Here is a 22,875-nt window from a genome sequence, read left to right as displayed (position 1 = left end):
GGGACAGATGAATCAAAACATGGACACGGTGGCAAAGTCCTTCTGCTGAGAAAAAAAGTGGCACAGATGAGGCCTGAACAACAGTCTGCAAAACCGGGGTGTCACGGGGCCCACAGCCTTTAAGTTCTTTCTTTAAGACTTGTTTTTGGGGGTTGGGGACTCGATGATTAAGAGATCACTGGCTGCTCTTCTAGAAGCCCCAGGTTCAATTCCCAGCGCTGACATGGTGACTTACAATTGTATGTAACTCCAGTTCTAGGGGATCCAACACCCTCACAAATACATTCAGGTAAATCACTGCACATAAAATAAAAATAAATAACTTTTTTAAAAAAACATTTTGTGTGTGTGTGTGAGAGAGAGAGAGAGAAAGAGAGAGAGAGAGCATTCTTGTACATGGAGATCAGAGGACAACTTGTGGGAGTAAGTTCTCTCCTACCATGTCCATTCTAGGGATTGAACTCAGGACATTAGTCTTGGCAGCAGGCACCTTTACCAGCTGAGCCATCTCCCTGGATCCTTTCTTTTTGTTTCTTATTATTTAAACCAATAAAATATTGGTTTAAAAAATAAGCTGGGAAGTGGTAGTGCATGTCTTTAATCCCAGCACTTGGGAAGCAGAGGCAGGTGGATCTCTGTGAATTTGAGGCCAGCTTTGTCTACAGAGCTAGCTCCAGGACAGCTAAGGCTGTTACAAAGAGAAACCTTGTCTCAAAAAAAAAAATGTAAAATATGTATAGCATAAAACTCACTTTAATCCATGAAAATGTGCAGTCAGGTGGCCTGGAGCTTTGTCCTTTTATTGGCCACCATCATCACCATTGCCCATATAGGATTTGTCCTGTATACCTGTGTTACATGCACAGTGTCTTCAGAGTTCATCCTTATGCAGCATGTATCAGAATTCCCTTTGCTATTTTATTTTTATGTGTTTGGGTGCTTTGCCTGAACATGGGTTATGCGCATCACATGCCTGCAGTGCCCATGGAGACCAGAAGAGGGCATCAGATACCCTGGAACTGGAGTTAACAGTAGGTTGTGGACAGTCATGTGGATGCTGGGAACTGAAACCAGGTTCTTTCCAAGAACAGCCAGTGCTGTTAACCATTGAGCCATCTCTACAGCCTTTCTCTGTATTGCTTTGGAGCCTGTCCTGGAAACCAGGCTGGCTGGTAACTCAGAGAGATTGGCTTGCCTCTGCCTCCTGAGTGTTGGGATTAAAGTTGTGCACCACCAACGCCCAGCCCTCTCTAAGTTTTTTAAAGATTTATTTTATTTATGTGTTTCTGTGGGTGTATACCACATTTGTGCAGGTGCCCAAGATGGCCAGAAGAGGGAATATGCTGTCCTCTATTGCTCTCTGCATATTCCTTTGAGATAAGGTCTTGGCCTGAACTTGAGGATCATGCTTTCTCAGCTAGGCAAGAAGCTAGCAAACCTCAGGGATCCTCCTTGGATCTGTGCTTACAGGTGTGTGCCCATCCTTGGAACTGTGGTTACAGGTGTGTGCTAAGTGCCCAGCATGCTACATAGGTGCTGGGATCCAGACTTTCATGTTCAGGATTGCACAGCAAGTGATCTTAACTACTAAGCCATCTTGCCAGTCCCGTGTTTTTTGAGATAGGGTTTCGATGTGTAGCACTGGCTGGCCTGTAACTTACCATGCAAATCAGATTGACCTTGAATTCACTGTAATAATGCAGCCTTGGAAATGCTGATATTACAGGCATGAGCCACCACTCCCATCTGAGTCAGGTGATTTTGATTATGATAATCCTTTTATCTTTCTCAGAAATTATTTTTAATTCATGCCTCATTTTGCAAGAAACTGAGACATCTTCCCTTTAAAACTATGCTTTAAGGTGTTGTGTGGTAGCTCACATCTATAATCCCAGCACTTGGGAGGCTGAGGTAGAATGATTTGAGGTTAACTTGGGCTATACAGTGAGTTCAAGGCCAGCCTCAGATACAAGAGTAAGGATACTATCTCAAAAATAAAAATTAAAGCCAGATGGCCCACACCTTTAGACCCAGCACTTGGGAGGCAGAGGCTAGAAGATCTCTGAGTTTAAGGCCAGCCTGATCTACAGAATAAGTTGCAGAATAGCCAGAGCTACACAGAGAACCACTACTTCAAAAGAACAAGACAAAAAGCAAAAGTGTGCTTTAGTCTGGGGATGTGGCTCAGTGACAGAGCACTTCTCTATCATGTGTAAGACCCTGGTTTGTTTTGCTTTTAAAGAGCTTTTGGAGGCTGGAGAGATGATAGGATGGCTCAGTGGTTAAGAGCCCTGGTTGCTCTTTCAGGGGATCCTGGGTTCAATTTCCAGCACCCTCATTGCAGTTCACATCCAGTTCCAGGAGATCTGAAGCCCTCTCCTGGCTTCTGTGTCTCTTCACAGGCACTCTGTACAAATACACATGCAGGCAAAATGGCCATACATATTAAAAACAAAACAAAACAAAAATTTTCAACAGCAGAGTCAGAAACATGAGGAGAAGCAAGATTAAACTATTGGGCAGCTTTTATTCAGCTGGGCATTGATCTTCACTGAAGTCAAACTTTTAGTTGTTTATTTATGGTTTTGGTTTTGGGACAGGGTTTTTATGTTTGGCCCTGATTGTGCTGGAACTCTCTTTATAGATCAGGCTGGCCTTGATAGATCTTTATAGATTTGCCTGCCTTTGCCTCCTTCTGCTGGGATTAAAGATGTGGGTCAACACTGCCCAGCTATACTCTATTTCTTATGTGAAATTATACTGAGGGTTTTTTTTGTTTGTTTAATTGTTGTTATGGTTTGTTTTGTTTGTTTGTTTTGTTTTGTTTGAGACAGAATTTTTCTGTAGCTTTAGAGCCTGTCCTGGAACTAGCTCTGTAGACCAGGCTGGCTTCAAACTCACAGAGATCTGCCTGTCTCTGCTGCCTCTGCCTCCTGAATGCTGGGATTAAAGGCATGCGCCACCAATGCCTGCCGTGAAGTTTTATCTTAGGCAGTTTGGTAAGTAAATGATAGAATGATTAAAGAAAAACTGATGAAAACAAGCCAGGCTTAGTGGCAATGCCTGAAATATCAGCATCAGGAGCACTGTCACAAGTTCACTGTTTCCCTAGAGAGACTGTCTCAAAACAAAGCAAAAAAGGCAAAACAAACAAACAAAACAACAACGACAAAAAACCAAATCTGAAGTTTGAAGTAGATAGATGTAGCTTCCACTGGGCCAGAGGAACCCACCGTTCTCCACAAACCCCTTCTGATTAAGTTCCTAAGAGCAAACAGTTCCTTTCTTCCTGTACATCTTGGGCTCCTCCAAAACCTGTGCACATAGGAGACATGAGCATATAAACATAAGCGTATAAAAAATATTCATTTATTTGTATGTGTGTGTGTGTGGTGCACACCCACAGAGTGTGCAGATGCCTGTGGAGGTCAGGAAAGTTGTCAGGTGTCCTCTCCTGTCACCCTCCACTATTTGCTTTGAGGCAAAGTTTCTCTCTGGTCCTGGGGCTTGGATTTTCTTTGGTAGACTGCAAGCCCCAGAGATTTTGTCTCTGTCCCTTTAGAGCTGGAGTTACAGATATGCTCCAAATGCCTACCTTCTTCTGCAGACTGCATGCAGGGATTGCAATTTCAGTCCATATGGTTTCATATGGTTTCAGCCTCCTCAAGGCCCAGCATGCCTTCTTAACCAGCGAGAAATCTTTCTAGTCCCCGAAAAGGTAAAAAATGGGGATTGCAGTGACATCTCCAGTGCATCTGCAAAAGCAGATTCCAAGGGAAGGAAGGGGAAATTAGAGCAGGTGTTTGCCGAGCCCACCCTGAGGACAGGTGCTATGCCTGTGCCTGACATTCCCAACCTTGTTTGGTTCACACAAACAACTTTCAGGGTAGTAATTATCAGGCCCATTTTGCAGATCAGAAAACTGACATGGGTGAAGAACTCCCTTTGGGAGGATCTGAGAGAGTTAGAAAGAAGTGCTGGGGTCCAGACTGTGGGACTGGCGCCCCAGAGAGAAGTGAGGAAAGGTCTTTTCCTTAGTGACTGGATGCTAACTGCCTCCTTGGGGATATTGACTGTCACCCCCCCCCCCCAGCTACAGGGATTTACTGCACTGCTCAGAGCAATATGAAGCCAGCCCTGCTTGTAGGCGGCTTTTTGTTTGTTTGTTTGTTTGTTTGTTTTGTTTTGTTTTGCTTTTTGGTGCTATTATAATTCCTGACCATCTGTATACTCAGGGATTTGAACTAATAAATGTCCTATGACTATTCCTGAAATTGAGGGGACGACTTATTTTCAGGCAAGAACAGAGGGCCTCTATGTAGGCAGGGCCCTGCTCTGGAGGCATCTCTGGGTTTCTGAGGCTTGTCATGGCCCTCAGCTAAGTGGCAAGACTGACAGTGATGTGAAGGTGCTGTGTTGTTGTGGTAGCACACACCAAGCACTGGCCCTTCTCTAGGCAGCTTGCCCTTGTCCAGTGTACAGTGTCTTCCTTTCCAGCCTCTACTAGAAGGACTGCTGCCCATAGGAGCCTGGAGTTCAGGTCTCTGAGTTGCTTCCTACTTGGCTCCCTTCTGATCCCCACCATGGTTAATTCAGAACATTGAGGAATCCTTCCCTAAGTCACTGACTTCCTGACCAGGCCACACTTCAGCTGCACAGATTACTCAGAATCCTCTACCACCCTGGCACAGTGATCAACAGAAGGGTTGGCAGGATGGTACACAGTCACTAAAACAAACAAGCAAATAAACAAAAACAGAAACAGAAAACAAAATCAAACTTCCTTGCACTCTCCTAAATGAGCAAACTGCTGAATTGTGTGGCACAGAAGTCTGAAACAGGAAAGGCACCCAGACCTCAAAAGCATCACATCACAGGCTGAGTGCTTCTCCCTACACAGCAGAGATACCAACAGAGTCCAATGTGTACCCTCAGAGAAGGCAGGCACCAGCATGCTGCCCTGGGGACACTGGAGTTTCCTTTGCTGTGATCTGGGAACAGTGTGCTGGGGTATCCAAAGCAAGACTTCTGGAATATTCAGGTAACTCAGGGGAGACTCAGGAGAAGCAGTTTCAAGTAGCAATTCCTCTAAATTGGAGAGGTGGTGTGGAAAAGAATAACATGGGGATGATTCCTTTGCATCAAACCGAACTCTTGCCTTGGGGGTGGGGAGTGTGTGTGTGTGTGTGTGTGTGTGTGTGTGTGTATGTGACACAGACACACATACAGAGGCATGTCCCACTCAGTAAAAAGTAAGTCCTGCTTTACATTGGGACCAAGCTCTGGCATGAGGTGACTTTGTATAAAGAAGTACAGAATAGGTGTTAAGCCAGGATCACCATATGTATGCCCCCCCCCAGAAGCCCATCAAGGACATGCTGAGCCAAGTTCACCCCAAGGCCACACTGTAGCCCTAGCTCTGGCAGCCTTTGGGAGTCTCAGAAGTGAGTGAGGACTGTTTTCCACTTGGCCAAGTAGACATCTTATCCCACAGCCCATCTTGGCAATTTAATGCTTGCTCTTCACAGCCTCATCTAGATAATTGCATAATTAATTGTGTGCAGGTAATTCACCCAGGGGAGGTAGTTACAGGGAGTGGGGACACATGCTTCCACTGCCCTGGAAAGGTGCCAGGCAGCCTCTGTGCAGACCCCATCATAAACATTCCTGCCAGTGTGTTTGGGGGGCCTTGGCATGCTCATGGGGGTACAGCTCTGCTGGAACCTAGTGGACTTGTCGCTTTCTGTTTACACTATGGGCTTAAGTCATCGGCTGCTCCTCAGAGCAGAAGTTCTGCAGGGTGCTTGGGGTGAGCAGGCCCCTCAGCCCAAGGTTGGAAGGAGTCAGCCTTCCCCAGGATCTTTGACCAGTTCATTTCCTGGATGCTTCTGGAAGGCAGTACCCATGATTTTTACTTCCACATAATATATCCATGTCACACACCTCCTCATTGTCCATAAAGCCACACATTGGCTCATGGGTCCCAAGAAGCCAGTCTTCAAAGGATTGGATCTTGGGAACAAAGTGTTGAAGTCAAGGAAATGGTTACAGAACAGACTTGAGTCTTGGGATTTTCTCTCTTCCCATGCTTACCTTCTGTTGCCTCACTATAGGCCATAGATTCCCAAGGCTCCTGTTTGGTGCAGCTGAAGGTGCTGGGAGGGAGTTGGGCATGGAGCGGGCCAGTCCAGGGCCAACACCCATTTCCTTCCCTATTACACTGTTTACTCCTGTGCATAAAACACGGGGTCACAGCACGGGTGTATGGCAGCTCATGACCTGTCATTAAGAAGGCAACTAAACCCTTCCTTCTAGGGTCCAAAATGACAAACCAAAGGTCCCTCTGGGGAACCAATGAGTTTCCTAGGCTTACTTACAGAGCACAGGTAAGGCATTATAGGCATGAGTGTGGGTGACCCTCTAGCAGTCACACTGGGAGGTCTGCACCCAGTATGGATGATGGCTCCTACACAGCCATGTAGATGAAGCCTCCCTCCCCTAGTCCTCCCCAGATTAAGTAGTATACTCACTTCCCAAGCCCCGAGGCTATATCCAATTAGAGCAGAATTGAGAACTGCATATAACTGATTGGGGGTGGGGCTGGATACTCAGGTGAGGGCCCCATGGCCCTTTGCTCCCTCTGCTAGGAGAGATAATACCAATACTCAGCAAGCTCAGCTGTGATGATCTGTCTGCAAGCAGGCACAGCTGAACTCATGATTAGCTCTGAGGATAGTGTCATGCAACATGCATATTAAAAATTTGCATTAAATATGTAAAAAAAACCCACATACAGCTAATTTCAGGGGTTTTGTTTTTATTTTTGCTAGAACAAACCCAAGAACCCTGCTGGAATTGGAAAGGTAGGCTCTCTACCTTTGGTTCTGTCACCTGGGGGGGGTGTGCTCTGCCTCCATTTCCTGGTTCCTGTGTGTGGATATCAACACTCAAGGACATAGGCTGGCTTGAGCATGTCTCTGCCTCATGCCACAGAGCTCCTGTGTGCAGTCGGGTAGGCTTCTTTCTGTTGGGGTTTGCTTACTAAATGTCTCTCCCACATTGAAGGCTTGGTCCCCAGTGCAGTAGTCTTCAGTATTGGGGCATTTGGGAGGTGTCTGAATCATGAAGATTGTGACTTCATCAAAGGACTCATCCATTGAAGAATTTGTAACTTAATGGCGTTCTGGAAGGTGGTGGAAACTTCAGGATGAAGCAGGTCATGGGGACATGTTTTTGAGGGTAATTGCTTGTTCCTGGCCCTTTCCATCCTTCTTCCTTTGTTTACTCACTGGTTCCCAGCCATATGCTCTACCTTGTCACAGACCTAGAAGCAATGGTACCAATGGCACATGGGTTGAAATTTCTGAAACTGTGAGCCCAATAAATCTTCCAATTGATTTCCCTATGCCGCACCTTTCTGGAACCTTCTCTTCCAGTTCATTCAATGAGCTCAGCAAGTGATTCAACCCAGTGTCTCTGTGTGTTCACTTTCTTTTGCTTATACTTTCCATTTAGGGAATTTCAAGTACTTAAGGAGGCAATTAAGAAGGATGCCCTGTTGCTGGGGACCTGAACAATGTCTTTTAAGAGTAATGAGTACTTATTGAAACACCATAAGCTCCACACAGGGTGTGGTTTGAGATGTGCATAGTTGGAGTTGAGTGCAATTTACACACTTGTCCACCATCTCTCTCATGGATGATTAAGCAATGGAGACTAAGGTTGCAAAGTCACCAGGCTATTTATGAGACTCCATTGTCAGTAATGTCACTTCCCTTTGTCACCACCATCTTTACTTTAGAAGGTCAAGGAATGTAAGGCCATACATATACACAGTGTTAGTATTCAGGCATCTGTACTGGCCTGTCCTTGGGGTTCTGATAGGATATGCCCTCAGCTGCAGCCACCAAGAGCACCTCCTGTGCCTAGTCACGGTGTTCCCTTTTACAAGGGCCCTGCCCATCTCCCATCCCTCTCTCCCCCCTTTTTCCCACTCTCTTTCCCTTCTCTCTCCCACTGCTCCTGTCCCTGGAGGCTGGTCTCCCCCTTCCCCCTTCCCCTTTTATGATCCTTTTCCCTAGTAAAAAGCCCTTCCACTTGAACTCTGTTGCATGGTGTCTTTCTCTCTTGTGCTGCTTTTTAAAAAATTACAACACACAGTGCTTCATAGTTTACAGAGGTCTCTCCTAGAGCCCTCTGTCACTCCTCACTGCCATCTTGGGATTAGCATCTCTACTCTGACCTGCAGAAACAGGCTAGAAAGATGGCAGTGACCCATGCCAGCCCCAGTGTGGTCATCTCTGAGTTGGGTAGGGTTGGCACTCTATTCTCTTCCATCCATTCTGCTGTTGCACCTGGCAGTTCCTAGCCCTCATCCATTCTTTGACCTTTCTTCTGCCCCAGGGACTGCAATCTCCCGCAGGAAGGGCTCCATTAGCATCTTGGGTCACATGCTCATCTGCAAGCCAATCAACATCAGGAGGCTTGGCTCAGTGCACCAATAGTAGCTCACACACTAATGGCTAGAGGTGAGTACCAGTGGGGCTGGGGAGATGGGGGGGAAGAGTGCTTGGCATGAAAGCATAAGGAACTGGGTTCAATCCCCAGATTCTATGTAAACATGCAGGAGTGTCTGTAATCCTAACATGGGACGCACAAACAGATCCCTGGGGCTTGCTGGCCAGTCAGTCTAGCCTATGCAGTGAGCCCCGCACAGGTGAAAGATCCTGTCTCAAAAAACAAGGTGGACAATGCCTGATGAATGATACCCAAGTTTGTTCCTTGGGCTCTTGTACACATACACATTTGTGCACACACACATATATGTATACACACACACACACACACATACACAATCATACACATATATGCAGGTGCCCAAAGAGACAGACAGACAGACAGACAGACAGACACACACACACACACACACACACACACACACACACACACACACGCACAGGGAAATGGATAGAGGAAACAGAGACAAGTTCTCTTCTCTGAAAGAGCCAGTGATTCAGTCCTCTCAGCCCAGTCCCACCATTCAGCCACTGGGAAGGAAGGAGAGGGCTCCCAGGAATCCCCTTTGCTGAGACTAGAAGGGCAGATTTGGTCCTCAGGCTACAGGTAACCTGCAAGGACTCACACACCTCCTGTACCCTGCCCCTCCTCCTTGAGATTCCACTTTTGAGGAAGAAAAGAAAGACAGGAAGGAAGGAAGTTTACTATTTAATCTCTCTCTCTCTCCCCCTCCCTCCCTTCCTCCCTCCCTCCCTCCCTCTCTCTCTCTCTCTCTCTCTCTCTCTCTCTCTCTCTGTGTGTGTGTGTGTGTGTATGTACAAGTGCCCACAGAAGACAGAAGACAGTGTCAAACTCCCTGGAGCTGGAGTTACAGGCAGTTGTGAGCCACCCAGTGTGGGTGCTCACGACTGCACTCAGTCCTCTATGAGAGCAGCTAGTGCTCATAACTGCTGAGCTCCAATCCCTTTCCCTATGGAGGCTTTCCAACATGAAGGAGCTGTTCAAATGTTGTCTGTGCATCCTGTCCCTGGCATGATGTTCCCTGCCTGGACTGTCTAGCCATACCAGGGTCATTTCCTAACCACCAATCAGCTCAAGTTGCCTAGACATTATCAACCCCTGTGTCAGGGTAGCCAGAGCAGTGACCCAAACAAATGACCTCAGGAACACTGAGGATTCCCAGAGGCAGGGTTCCCGAGAGTTGCCAATACCAAGTGGAATTGTTCAGACCTTCTGGCACTGGCACCTCCAGGAAGATAAACACTGTGGTTGGCCAAGGTCTCAGTGAGGGTCAGGGCTCAAGACAAGAAGCCCTGAATGTGAGTGTCTGAGACAAGATAGAGAGTAAGTACAAAGGACAAGCCTGGTGCTGAGGCCCTGCCTAGCCCTTTACTGATGCTGAGTGGTGTTTGCTCACTGATACATTCAGATGCCTGGATCTGGTCTTACATGGAGTTCTGGGGGCAGGAGAAGCTTTGGGATGGCCTTAGGGGAGATCTGCAGTCCTCTAGCTCGTGGAAGACCCCTGAGCTAGCAGAAGTCCCATCTGAAGAGAGTCTGTAACAGGCTGTCAGGAAAATCCAAAACCTTATTTCTCCCCTGTGAAGAATGCAATATATAAAATGCAGCCACCCCATAGACATAATGGGACACACCAATCACCACTATGGACACATTGGAACATACCAGACATTCCTATGGATATACTGAGAGACATCAGCCCCTCCCCCACAGTGGGTACACTGGGACATACCAGTCACCTGCATAGATACAATGGAACACACCAGCCGCCCCTATGGATTCACTGGGACATACCAATCACCCCGCAAACACACTGGAACATACCAGCAACTCTCATGGACACACAAGGCCACACCCCCACAAACACACTGGAACACACCAGCTATCCCCAAGGACAAACTAGGTCACACACAAATCTTCACCAACAAAACTGCAATCCACCTCCCAAGTGCCCCCCCCATACATACTACCAGCTGCTTTGGGGGAGAATTATCCAACGTTTATTTATGTGCCACACTACAGCAGCCATCAACTTGAAACACACAGAGCCCGATTGGTTTAAAAAAAAAAAAAAAGTATCAAAATGTCAACTTTCATGCAGTCTTGGTGAGAACTGGCCAACTTTTTAGCTTTCAGATGGACTGATGCTGTCAAACTCTTTCCTTGGTCCTTAGCAAGGCAGGTAAAGAGAACAAGATTGAGCCTTTGCATTAAAGAAGCATCTGGACTTACTGTTCAAACACCACAGTACATCAGCTGGACTTACTGATGTGGCTCAGCTTAGTGCACATGGTCCTACAAACCAACATGAAGCATCAAGGGATGCCTGAGGGTATAGACAGGCACCTGGCAGTCACTGGCAGTGAGGACTTGGCCAGGGAGAGGGGTGCATCCCTGGCAATGCTGCAAACCACCCCTTCAGAACCAGAACTCGGAGACAAAGATGTGCACATTGACGACATTCCGGTGGGAGACCACGCCCCCCAACACATAGTTCATCTCCAACCTCAGGATGGCATAAAATGGGCCCACAATGGGCCGCACTTGGCGCACGACACCTATGGAGAGAGCAGAAGGAATGTTGTTGGATGTCAGCAGGCACAGAGCAACATGGGTATCTGGTAAAGGGGTTCCCTCGGGAATTTTCCGACTAGAGGGGTAGCCCAAGGCAGACACTGAAATAGCCAGGGTAACCATTCCCTTCCACCTGGTCACTCTGGGTTTTTTCCCATCACTAGGGACAGGTGACAGTGAACTCACTACTTCCTTTCTGTCATGCACAACTTGGAATGTGAGAGAAGCACTGAGTCTAGGTTTTGCTGATCGGCAGATATGGGGCAGGGCCATCTCTCATGCCCTTGTGGAGCCTGGGTTTCCTGAGCTACCACCATTCATCTGACAGGCCTTCAGAGAAGGCCTGACATGGAGTTGAGGCCAAAGGTACCCTTCTCTCTTTCCCTCCTTCCCTCTTAGATCTTAGGTGGGACTAGTAGGAAGAAAAAAAGAAAAGCAGTAGTTCATCCCCGGGACATCTGAAGGTTACAAGGGTGGTTCCTCAACCCTCTTCTCCAGGAGGAGCAGTTCCAAGGCCCCATAAGACAGCATGCAGTCCAGACAACCCCAGCACACCATCTGGCAATACTTCAACCACAGGGATTCAGGACTGACCCTCCCTCCAGACTGATTTACACACACACACACACATTCTTCCACAGGCATTGGGGCCCATGCACAGCATCCAACATAGCCCTGGTTTCAAAGTTAGTGAAGGGTCTAGGGTTAAAATCAGGTAACTACTGTGTAAAGCCTTTGCATTATCCAACAGGGTAAGAGTGTAAATAAGGAAGATAAGTGGAACTAGGGCAGGCTCCTCAGAGGAGGTGTCCTTTCTGCAGAAGAAGCAATATGAGCCAAACCTATAGATCCTTCCCAGTACCTCAGGCACACCATTGCACAGGTCAAGAGCTCTGAATCCCTTGTTCCACAAGGTGTGATATCAGGACTGTCCCAGAAGCATATTGATGAAGGTATATGCTTCTAAATGCTTAGCAACCAACTCTCTGATTGTATGCTGTTCTCAGAGCCAATGTAAGCTCTGGCACACCTGTTTGGATGTCCCATGAAAAGTGAGCATAGGAGCAGTGAGATGGATTAGCAAGTAAAAATGTTTGGGGCAGAAGCCTGACAGCCTAAGTCTGAGGATAGAAGGGATTCTTGAAAATTGTTCTCTGACCTCTACATGGATATTGTGGCATGCATGTGCATGCACACACACACACACACACACACACACACACACACTCAGAAATAATTTAAAGGCTTCAAAGTGAGCAGATAGTGTGTGTGGCATCACAACCATTAATGGAGACACAGTTACCAGCTGATTCCAGGTTGGTTTCCAGACTGCCACAGGCTTAAGAACTGTGCAAGAGGCAGCCTGCCTCAAGCTATCATTGTCCAGTGGGCAATAGAGGCCTGAGAGAGAATTGAGGGTCATGATTGCTTCTGTCACTATGGCTAATTCCTGATTGGGACGGACCCTCAAGTTCATGCCCAGGAGATGTTGGGCACAGTATTCTTCCTTTGTCATTCTTGGTTTCTGTTGCAGTGTCCAGGGTGGAATTCCAGACCTCTCCCTAAGCAATCCTGGTTTTATCTTGGAAGAGAGTAACACAGACCTGCATAGGCAGTCAGCACCCCGCTCTTATTCCTACCATGGCAATAGCATTGAAGTCTTGTTCCTTTGAAGATCTATAAACAAACATGGCTCTTATCAAAAGTTTATGGTTACCCTTTGCCTGCCAGTGGATCCCAATAGCCAGAATACTCCTGTCACCTCTCCCTGGGCTGGGTCTGCCTGCCAGGTTGGATGGGATCACAGTGCTGAGCCTATAATATCCCCAGCATGAATCCATGCATGACACTGTTCCTCTCCCTAGGCCCTAGGTCCTAGCCCAACAGAGTGTCTACCAGCCCCTGTGACTTTAGCCCATCAGAGAGCAAGGGGAGTCCTGAGTTCTTATTACTCTGACCATGGCTAAGAAGTCACTGCTCAAAGAAAAACCTGAGAGGCCAATGAGCCAATGACCCATTACACGGCAGTGGCGGCATCATAAATCTGCACAAGCTCAGATCAAAGCCTACTTTGCCACAATTAAGCAGTATACATACATACATATATACATTGGTTTTTTGAGACAGGGTTTCTCTGTATTGCTTTGGAGCCTGTTCTGGAACTCGCTCTATAGATCAGGCTGGCCTCGAACTCACAGAGATCTGTCTGCCTCTGCCTCCTGAGGGCTGGGATTAAAGGTGTGTGCCACCAACACCTGGCTAAATATATTTTTATAGGGACTGGAGAGATTGCTCAGTGGTTAAGAGTGCATACTGTTCTTGCAGCCTACAACTTCAGCTTCAGAGGAACCAAAGCCACTTCCGAACTCCCATACATATATCCAGACACAGATTTGCACATGTATATGTATTTTTAAATTAAAAAATATATTTTATATAATACTATTTTATATATTTTGTTCAAAATTTAACTTAGAAACAGGTATATTGTTGATTGTCTATAATGACATACAAGATTCAACATATAACACAGACATCATAAAATCTTACCTGTTTTTGGGAATGGAGTTTACAACAGTGTCTCATGTAAGCCAAGCTGGCTTCAAACAAACTATGTAGTGGCGGATGATCCAAAACTCTTGATCCTCTAGACCCCATTTTGGGGGGTTATAAGCATGTACCACCAAGCCCAACTTGTATAAGTTCTTAAATGATAAGGATCATGGTATATTTACATGTTGGTATAATATTTACATGTTGATCATACTGTTACATCTACATGTTGACATGCATGTCAATATCTTATTTGAGTGAACATTCTTGGATACTCATGGACTCTTCACAGGGTACATGGTTCCAACACATAGACATCCAACTATATGAAAATGTAGAGAGGGTTGGTGACACAGCTAGGTTGGTAAAGCTCTTGCCATGCAAGCTTGATAACTAGAGTTTGATACCTGGAGGCCATGGTAAAAAGGGGTGAACAAATTCCTGAAAGCTGTCCCCTGGGCATCTACATGTGTGTGTGCACACATGAACACTAAATAAAATAAGGTTTTAAAAAAGAACGTAGAGAATGCAATGGTGGTTGTGGAGGGCAGGCCTGGGTCAGAAGAGCTAAGAGAGAACTCACATATAGGGCCCAGGGATTGAGTGTAGGTTAGAGGAACTGCTTAACAGCTCTGCGTCTCAATTCCCTTTTCTGTGGACTGAGATAAAAACCTGCAATCTTCAAAATCAGAAACCAAAGAAAATGGTGGCATAGGCCTGCAATCTCAGCTACTTGGGAGGCGAAAGCAAGAGGCTTGAATGTTCAAGACCAACATTGTGAGTTCAAGATCAACTTGGGAACTTAATAAGATTCTGTCACAAAATAAAGTTTTAAGAAAATGTATCTCAGTGGCAGAGCACTTGCCAGCAAGTGTGAAGGTGAAGGTTGGTCTCCAGCACTTCTCTCTCTCTCTCTCTCTCTCTCTCTCTCTCTCTCTCTCTCTCTCTCTCTCTCTCTCTCTCACACACACACACACACACACACACACACACACACACACACACACACGGCTCTAAAGCAAATTATATTTCGATGCAATCTCTGTGCTTCAATGAGTAGGAAATACTTGCATCTAAACCCATCATATCAAGGAATCCATGGAGGGTCATTTCTGTCATAGCCCGACTAGAACACCATACTGCTGGCTGGTTGTTTGATTTATAAGTGCCACATGGTGGGACAAGGCACCAAAGCACATTCTGCATCAGGGAAATGCAGACTACAGCAGGGCCTCCAGGGGCCAAGCCATATCACTGACATGAGTCACTTTCAGAGCCTGCAGTGGTTCAGGATCTTTGCATATAGCAAGGAAGATGACTAAGGGCAGCCAGTGATGCTGCCTGGGTTAAGCAAGAGCTTGTGTGGGTGCAGGCACAAGGAATGTGCCCCTTCCTGCTCATCCAGAATCTTCTGTTTTCTGCCCCTTTGACCTGATGTCTGCCTGGTACGTCCAGCTAGCCACAGCCTCACTTGGCCCAGAGTTATCTTTCCCACACTAGACCTGTCAGAGGGCCTGGCTACTTCCCTTCCAGCCCAGCCACACATTCCTGCACCTCTGTTTTCAGAGAGCAGGTTTTCTCCATTTCACTAGTTCAAGCATGACCTTTGCCCTCCTACCCTCACCTTGACTGAAAACAGGCCACAATGTTTCATGAAAAACAACACAAATTAAGTAACCCAGCTAGTCCCCAGTGCCTGGCACTCAACAATGCCAAATAAATGGTTGGTTCTGGTGCCAATGTTTTATTCATAGCTTTCTGTCACCTGCCATCTTTTCACTCACCCATCATCCATCTATGCACCTACTTACCCACCAGTCAGTTAATCCATCCAGTGACCCATAATCCATCTATCCATCCACCCATCATCCATCCATCCGTCATCAATCCATCTATCCATCCCACTGACCCACTCATCCATTTACCTAACCCATATATCTCATCCATTCTTCCAGCCATCCTTCTACCTACCCATGTATCCAATAGAGGTCAATCAATATATATGCAGGGAGATTTAAGGACGTTTCTACAGAGGTACTGATATTTAAATCGGGTTGTGCTGAGTAAGTATGGGCCCAGAGAGTAGGAAGGACATGTGTTCTCAACGGTCATGTTTCACCTGCCCAGTTCAGGGGATGTTCCAGCTGGCTTCCGACTCAGAGCAGAGACTGCATAGTGTACATGCCTGCTCCACCATTCCCAGGGCTTGGGCAGGCACCTGGCAGGAGTTCAGCCATAATCACTGAAGGAGATGAAGGAGAGTGGGAGGAAAGGAAATCAGTTCTCGAGGCTACACTGTCTAAGAGCGCATCACTGTCTGACTTCACAGGTAACATTTCATTTGTTTGTTTTGGAGACATGGTTTCTTTATATATCCCTGTCCTGGAACTCAATCTAGACCAGGTGGGCCTCAAACTCAGAGATTCCTTTGCCTCTGACTCCCAAGTGCTGGGATTAAAGGTGTGTACCACCACCATCCAGCTAGCATTTCATTCTGTAAGCTCTGTCTAAAACTCCTTTAAATACTTTCTAAGAGAAAACAGTCCCTTCTCTTATGGAGATCATAGGCTATTGTGGGCTATGTCACAAACTGGGGGCCATGAGGCCCATTCTAGGAGTCAGAAATTGGCTTGTAAATTGTGGAGGCACTCTCTACAGTTTTGCTGAGCTCAGCTTCCTTCCATCTCACAGACCCATCACTGTCCCATGAGATTCTGCATGACCACCTTCTTCAACATTATACTTCTCATTTCACATGACTCTGTTCTGTATCTTCCAGAGCATAGCACGCTATGAAGGGGACTAGGCTCTCCCATTGAAATGCTTTCCCACAGTGCACAATGAGAGACCTTGGAGCAACTAGTCCTAAGTGGGATGTCTTTATCAATTCCCTCCTCAAGACTCAGGGATCTTTGCAAAAGAAGAAGCAGAAAGAGTTTATGAGCCAGAGGTGGTGGATGACTCCAAGGAAACAGTGTCATCCAGACACAACAGGGCCGAAAACACATGAATTCACAAAGACTGGGACGGCACACACAAGACCTGTACAGAGGAAAACCAGACAAAACCCCAGCAGCACTGACACAGGAGTGGATATGAAGTCCTACCCCTAATCAAGAACCTATTTGCAACTGATACCTTCTGGGAAAGGGAAAATCAGTTTTCTTCAGTAGAGTGTCACTGGGTCTATCAGCTACATTCCAAGGCAGGCTTCAAGCTCAGGAGTAGCTGACCAACACAAAAAGGACTCCATGGTTTTGTGTGTGTGTGTGTGTGTGTGTGTGTGTGTGTGTGTGTGTGTGTACTTTTTGTTGTGGTGGTTTGATTTTTTTAAAGAGAGAGAAAGAACATGAAGTTGGGTGGGTAGGGAAGTGGAAAGAATCTGGGAGGAGTCTGGAACAGGAAAGTATATGATCAAAATATATTGTACAAATTATTTTAAATAAAACAAACAAACAAACAAACAAACAAATGTTTGCCCTGCAAGCACTGGGAGTTATGGAAGGCTTTGGCAAAGGGCCTATTTATTTATTTGACTAGCCAGTGGAGCAGCAAGTCGTCCATTTCCATCTAGCCTGACATGCCTATCCCATCTGGTGGGGTGTTTCCACCTTTGCAAAGGCTCTGGAAAAAAACAGAGGGGCTTGGCAGATGGTTCACTGGGAAAAGAGCTTGCCTTGCAATCAGGAGGACCTGAATTAGGATCCTCAGCACTCATGTTAAAAATCAGGTGTGGTGAGCTACACCTGTAACCTAATAATAGCAAGATGGGGACAGACAGGTGGATCCCTGGAGCTCCATGGCCAGCCTAGCCTAGCCTACTCTGCAAAGTTCCAGGCCAAAGTTCCTGTCTCACAGAAAAGGTAGAAGGCATATAAGGACCAATTCAAAAGGTTGTCCTCTGACCTACACACGTACACTGTGCATCCCCACACTTACACACCATGCATACATGCACCTGTATTCACATGTGTACCCTCATACTCATGGACACACACACTTGCAGGGATGGGGGCTGTGGTGCTGAGTTCAATAGCTTTAACTTTCCAAATCCTCAGCTTAGGTATTTCTGCTCCAGGTTCCAGGCGCTGTTGGTATTCCTCCTCAACGTGTCTGCACCTCTTAGAGATATAATTAAGACTATTTTTTTCCCCAATGAAAAAATGTAGCCCCCTGGGGCAGCTCACCTTCATGTCTCAGCTCTGCGGTGTAACCTGAAGCTGATGTTCTGGGATCCTTGATCCTGAACACAAAGTACACAGGTCCAGTAGGGAGAGTCTGTCTCTTGGGGCTGGTGGTTGACACACTCTGCCCCAGAGCCCATCTGGGTTCCTTCTATATAATGTATTCAGTTGTCTATCAACTGTTTGAAATGACATAAACTCGTCTGGGCTCTCTGTACACCTGACTGGCTTTCAGACATTGTGTCCAGATATCTGGGTTCCTGGGCTAGCTCTGTGCTGGCCAGTTGTGTGACCTCATGCAAGGCCTCACACAGTCTTACGTTTTACTTCTGACATGAAAATGCTGTTACTCGAACTGACAGAGTGTAATGGAGTGGACAGGGCTGTCAGTGTATTTCAGCAAACAAGATGATGAGTCCAGACACTGTGTGCAGTGCTATTTCGATGGAACAGACAGCGGCTTGAGTGGGGAAAGGTACAGGTGTCAGTCTGAATGCTACATGTCATCACGATGCAGAGCATAAGAAACTATCCCTATCTGAAGCCAGACGAAGGTAGGGCACATTTTCCTCCTCACTGATCAGTCTCCCCACTGCAATACAAAGCCAAGGCCAAGGGCAGTTTGTCTCAGCTACTCCTGCATGCCTGGGCCCTAGAGCTCCTCTGTGCCTGATTTACTCAATGAACAGCTGCTGAATGCATGAACCACACAGTCATCGAGTGTAACTTATAAAGTTGGAAATTATCACCCACAGCAGAAGAATTGGGAAATAATGACCAACAGACCAAAGCATTTTAGATGGGGACCACCTGGGAGGAGAAAGGGCAATGATGAAGGGTTGGGCTAGCTGGCTGACCTCAGTGGCCACCTCCTTCACCCTTCACACATGTCAGCCACCAGATCTCAGTAAACCTCTTAGGGTCAAAGGCAGAGGCTGGGACAGGCAGCCTGAGCCAAAGCATAGAGAAAAACTCAAGGAAGGCTGAGCATTCCCACCTGGAACACCTAGGCCAGAAGTGATGGGGACTTTTTGGGATGTTTGCATACATGTCCTACTATATGGCAGGGAGGAACCACACATCTGAATGTGAAGTTCATCTGTTTCATATTCACCTTCTACACACAGTCAGGCATGCAACATCCTTCAGAATGCTGCAGATGAAGCCAAGTATCACCATGTGGGGGTACTCTTCCCATGGCCTTAGACATTCATCAACGCCCAGCTTTTAGAGCATTCTGAATTTGGGGAAAGTAAGGAATCCTTGACTTGACTCTACATAGCTTGAGTGCAGATGGGTTGGAAAAGAGACTACAGGGCAGGGGTGGAGAAGATCCCATGTGCCTGAATTTGGTCCACACCACTGAGCTGTGAGGACGATCATCCACAAGGAGGCAGGAGCCAAAAATGAAGCTCTGAGAGTAAGATGTCCCAAATCCCAGTCTCCAGGGCTTTGGATCAAAGCTCAGCTGTCTGTCACCTCACCGTGTGACACAATACACGGGTGCTTCCAGTGTATACTGTCCTGACACGCCTCAAAAATATGCCAGCAATGGCTTGGAGAGATGGCTCAGTAGTTAAGAGCACTTGCTGCTCTTGTAGAGGAGTGGGGTTTGGTTCCCAGAATCTATATGGTGGCTCTCACCCATCAACAAGTCTAGTGCACTGAACACCCTCTACTGACCTCTGTAGACACCAGGCATGAACACAGTGCACATACATATTTGTAGGCAAAACACTCAAACCCATAAAATAAATAATTCTTTAAAAAATCAGCAAAATCGGCAGAAGTTTCTGGAATTCTAGAGCCATCACATCAGGAATTAGGGCTGTGTCTGAACTCCCCACACCCTAGCTTTCCTGCCTGCCTGAGAAACCCCATAATGGCCGGAAAGGAAGGAGGACAGGTGTCTAGGCTGCATATTTAAAATACCAAATGTCACTCAACATGTTTCAGCAAAACTCATCAGCCATATTTTGGGATTATTACAAATGTACTCCGCCCCAAGTCTCCAGTGAGCAAAAGCAGATGCATCAAGCAGACACCTGCAGGCAGCCAAGTGGAGGAGGAAAGCCCAGGGCACAGCTGCCCTGGGGAGAAATGAAGAGAAATGTGAAAAGATCCAGCTCAGGTCTACACCTCCCTGACCTATGTCTGGGACAGGGATCCAGAATTTTCTGCAACACCAGGCCCCCACACAGTTCACACACTAAGTACTGCTGGAACCAGCAGCATCATTTTCTGTGGTTTGCTGGGGTAAATAAAGCTCAGGGTGGCTGAGTGAGCCTCTGAAGATCACACAGCCAGGAAGAGGCAAACCAAGACTCCAACCAGAACCTGGGCTAGCCATGCCTTCCCCTGTGCCATGTGGTTTAACAAAAGAAGAGAAAAGGAGGTTTGGGCAACGTTCTGGAAAGATGTGCCATCTGAAGCTCCTACCTATACTGAGTTGGTAAAAGTGTAACTATGATAGAAAAGGCAAGGCATTTTCTCCCCTTTTCCTGTGACCCTGCCTTGACCATAGTCCCATTCACTCATCTGCAGGGCCCTTCCAGCCCCAGACCCATGCTCAACTATGTACAGATGGCCCCAAATGCACAATCTGACCCCAAGCAAAATGAACTCTAATGTACCCCCTCCTAAGCCTACCCCCTTCCTCTCTGTGGTGGTCAGTCTTCACACTTGGTTGATTGAGAATTACCTAGGAGACTTGAAGATCACACCTCTAGGTTTCCCAGAGGATTAACTGGGGTGGGGTGGGGCCATGCATGGTATAGGGATCCAGATAGTATAAAAGGAGAGCAGCAGCTGAGCGCTGGCATTCCCTACACTCCCTTCCTCGAAGCCACGATACGAGCTAATCCACCATGCCCTCTCTGCCCTGGTGACCATGCCCTTGAGAATGTGGATGAAAGGAACCCTCTCTTGTTTCTCTCAGGTCTTTTGTCACAATGACAAGAAAATCCTATTCCCAAACCCTACCTAGCCCCCCCCCCCACCCAGAGCTGGCTGACAATGAGAACCTTCCGGCCTCTGGGTCACTCATCACCAAAGTTCTCTTAGTAACAGAGTTCTCTCCTCCATTCAGGCCCTTGGGCCAGGCCCCATCATTTCCACTCAGGCCTGTGGCTCCTTCATCCTTACCTTCTAGAAAGTAAGTCTGATAGGGCCCTTCAATATTCTAGACATACCTGATGAGTGCAAGGGCCTGGTACCTCCTAGTAGGGGTGTGTGTGTGTGTGTGCACGCACACACATGTACATATGTGTGTGTTCAAAAAACAAAGAGGGGGACACACAAACCCTCACCTGCTGCAACTTGTTCCTGGACCCTCCCATGCCCACTATTATGTTCTGGCTGTTACCCAACTTTCCAAAAAGCGGTCCCAGGACTATGGATCCGGGTCCTAGTGGTCCTCTCCAATGTGTCTGTCCTGTCTCCATGGAAACAACCTCATTTAGGTCATGAAGGCCTCAGTGTAGCCAACAATGGTGAATCCTTGGTCCTCATCTAGCCTGATTCTCAGCAGTACAGCTTAGCAGATCTTTCTGAGTTCTAGGCCCTTCCCCTATTCCTTGTTTCTGAGGCCTCTATCTTGATTTGTATTCAATCTGGGCCTTTCTTTGTCCTTCCTTATCCCATGCTAATGAGTTCATCCATTCTTGAGGCCCTAACTACTATCCCTTCTGGACCGATCCAGCCCAAGATTCCAGCCACATCTCTGAGGGTGTTTGACAAGCCGCTTAAACTCAAGGACAGAAAGGCACATTAAAAGGCGCATAACCTTACACTTTCCTGTCACCATGTCATCACTTAGGCCACTTCTCTTACAGCTCTTAAAACCAAATACCTGCCATGAAGCCGGAGTCCCCATCTGGCCCATCAGCAAACATGACCTGCCTTTCCAGTCACATCTCTATCTGTCCACACCCCATCCTTCCTACTGGACCCCCGTGATTAGAGCTACCACCCTCTTCTCTAGCTGCTGCTCAGGACAGTGAGCACACCTGCCTTAGGGCTTTGTGCATGCTGTGCCCTCAACCCACAGTGCTCCTCTCCAGCTCGCCTGAGGCTCATTTCCTGGGCTTTTCCAGTCTTTGCCAAAAAGTGCACAATGCAGGGGGCACATCTGTCCCTCCAACTGCCTTGTTCCCAGTCGTATCCCTGGGAATGGTATCCCTGGGAATGGCCGTAGGTGGCTTGTAAAAGATGGAGGGCTTACTAAGAGGGAAAAGAGGTGAATGTGTGGGTATAGTCCAAGGGAGGGGAGAGGATACTTTGGGGTGTGGTCATGGCTGGGGTGAGCACAAACAGGCTGGAGGTACCAGTGGATAGATCTGGGTGCATCATGGCAGCCTGGAGCCTGGGCTTCTGGCTAGGTGCTGCTTAACTCTACAGTGATAAAGACAGACAGACTGTCCCTTCTGTTTTATCCTGAGGAGAGGAGCAGGTGGGAGCAGATCTAGGCTGCAGATATCTCTCCAGCCAGGCAGCAAAGAGAGGCAAAGTTGACACTGGCTGACAGCAGGGAGGGAGCCACCCAGTGGGTCTCAGGTTCTGCCACTTGTAGTGGAGACAGAGCTCATTCACACAGCAGGCAAGTACACTCCTCAAAAGGATGCTTGCTGGGCTCTGTAGTGCAGCTAGGCCAGGGTATGGCAAGGCGATGGGGACATGATGTCTGACTGAGAAGTAGCTGCAGGGTGGAAGTGTTGTCAACAGCAGCCACGAGTGCAGGAGGGGTCAGCTGAGCAAGGCAGTATCTCAGGGTTCCCAGGGTTCACATCTGACCTCACTCAGAGGCTATACACAAGTCCCTGAACTGTGCTCACATAGCCCGTCTGCAGCCCTGCCTGCTGACTCTTTTGTCTTTCACCTATGGGAATCATGGGGTCTCACCCTGGGATGGGTAAAGGGATCATAGATAGCTCCTTTGCCACCTCTGGTCCTTTATACACTCTCACTGACTCTGTGAGACATACCCACTCAAGACCTGTGTCTTTTATCTTTTCAGAAGGACATGCCT

The 22,875-nt window shown here is 47.2% G+C and overlaps 1 protein-coding gene across 1 annotated transcript in view; it reads right to left on the bottom strand.

The window, feature by feature from the left end:
• Nucleotides 1-10,512: 10,512 nt before the first annotated feature.
• Fbln1 (fibulin 1) overlaps nt 10,513-22,875 on the bottom strand; it is a 79,010-nt gene continuing 66,647 nt past the window's right edge. Inside the window, exon 17 of the mRNA XM_051189554.1 lies at nt 10,513-11,096. Coding sequence (XP_051045511.1) covers nt 10,957-11,096 — 140 coding nt within the window. The 3' untranslated portion in view covers nt 10,513-10,956. The remainder of the gene's footprint in view (nt 11,097-22,875) is intronic.

The sequence above is a fragment of the Phodopus roborovskii genome, unplaced genomic scaffold, assembly GCF_943737965.1.
Source record: "Phodopus roborovskii unplaced genomic scaffold, PHOROB, whole genome shotgun sequence".
NCBI classification, from domain to species: Eukaryota; Metazoa; Chordata; class Mammalia; order Rodentia; family Cricetidae; genus Phodopus; species Phodopus roborovskii.
Note: the sequence above shows the minus strand (reverse complement) of the source record. Positions and strands in the feature narration are given on the sequence as shown.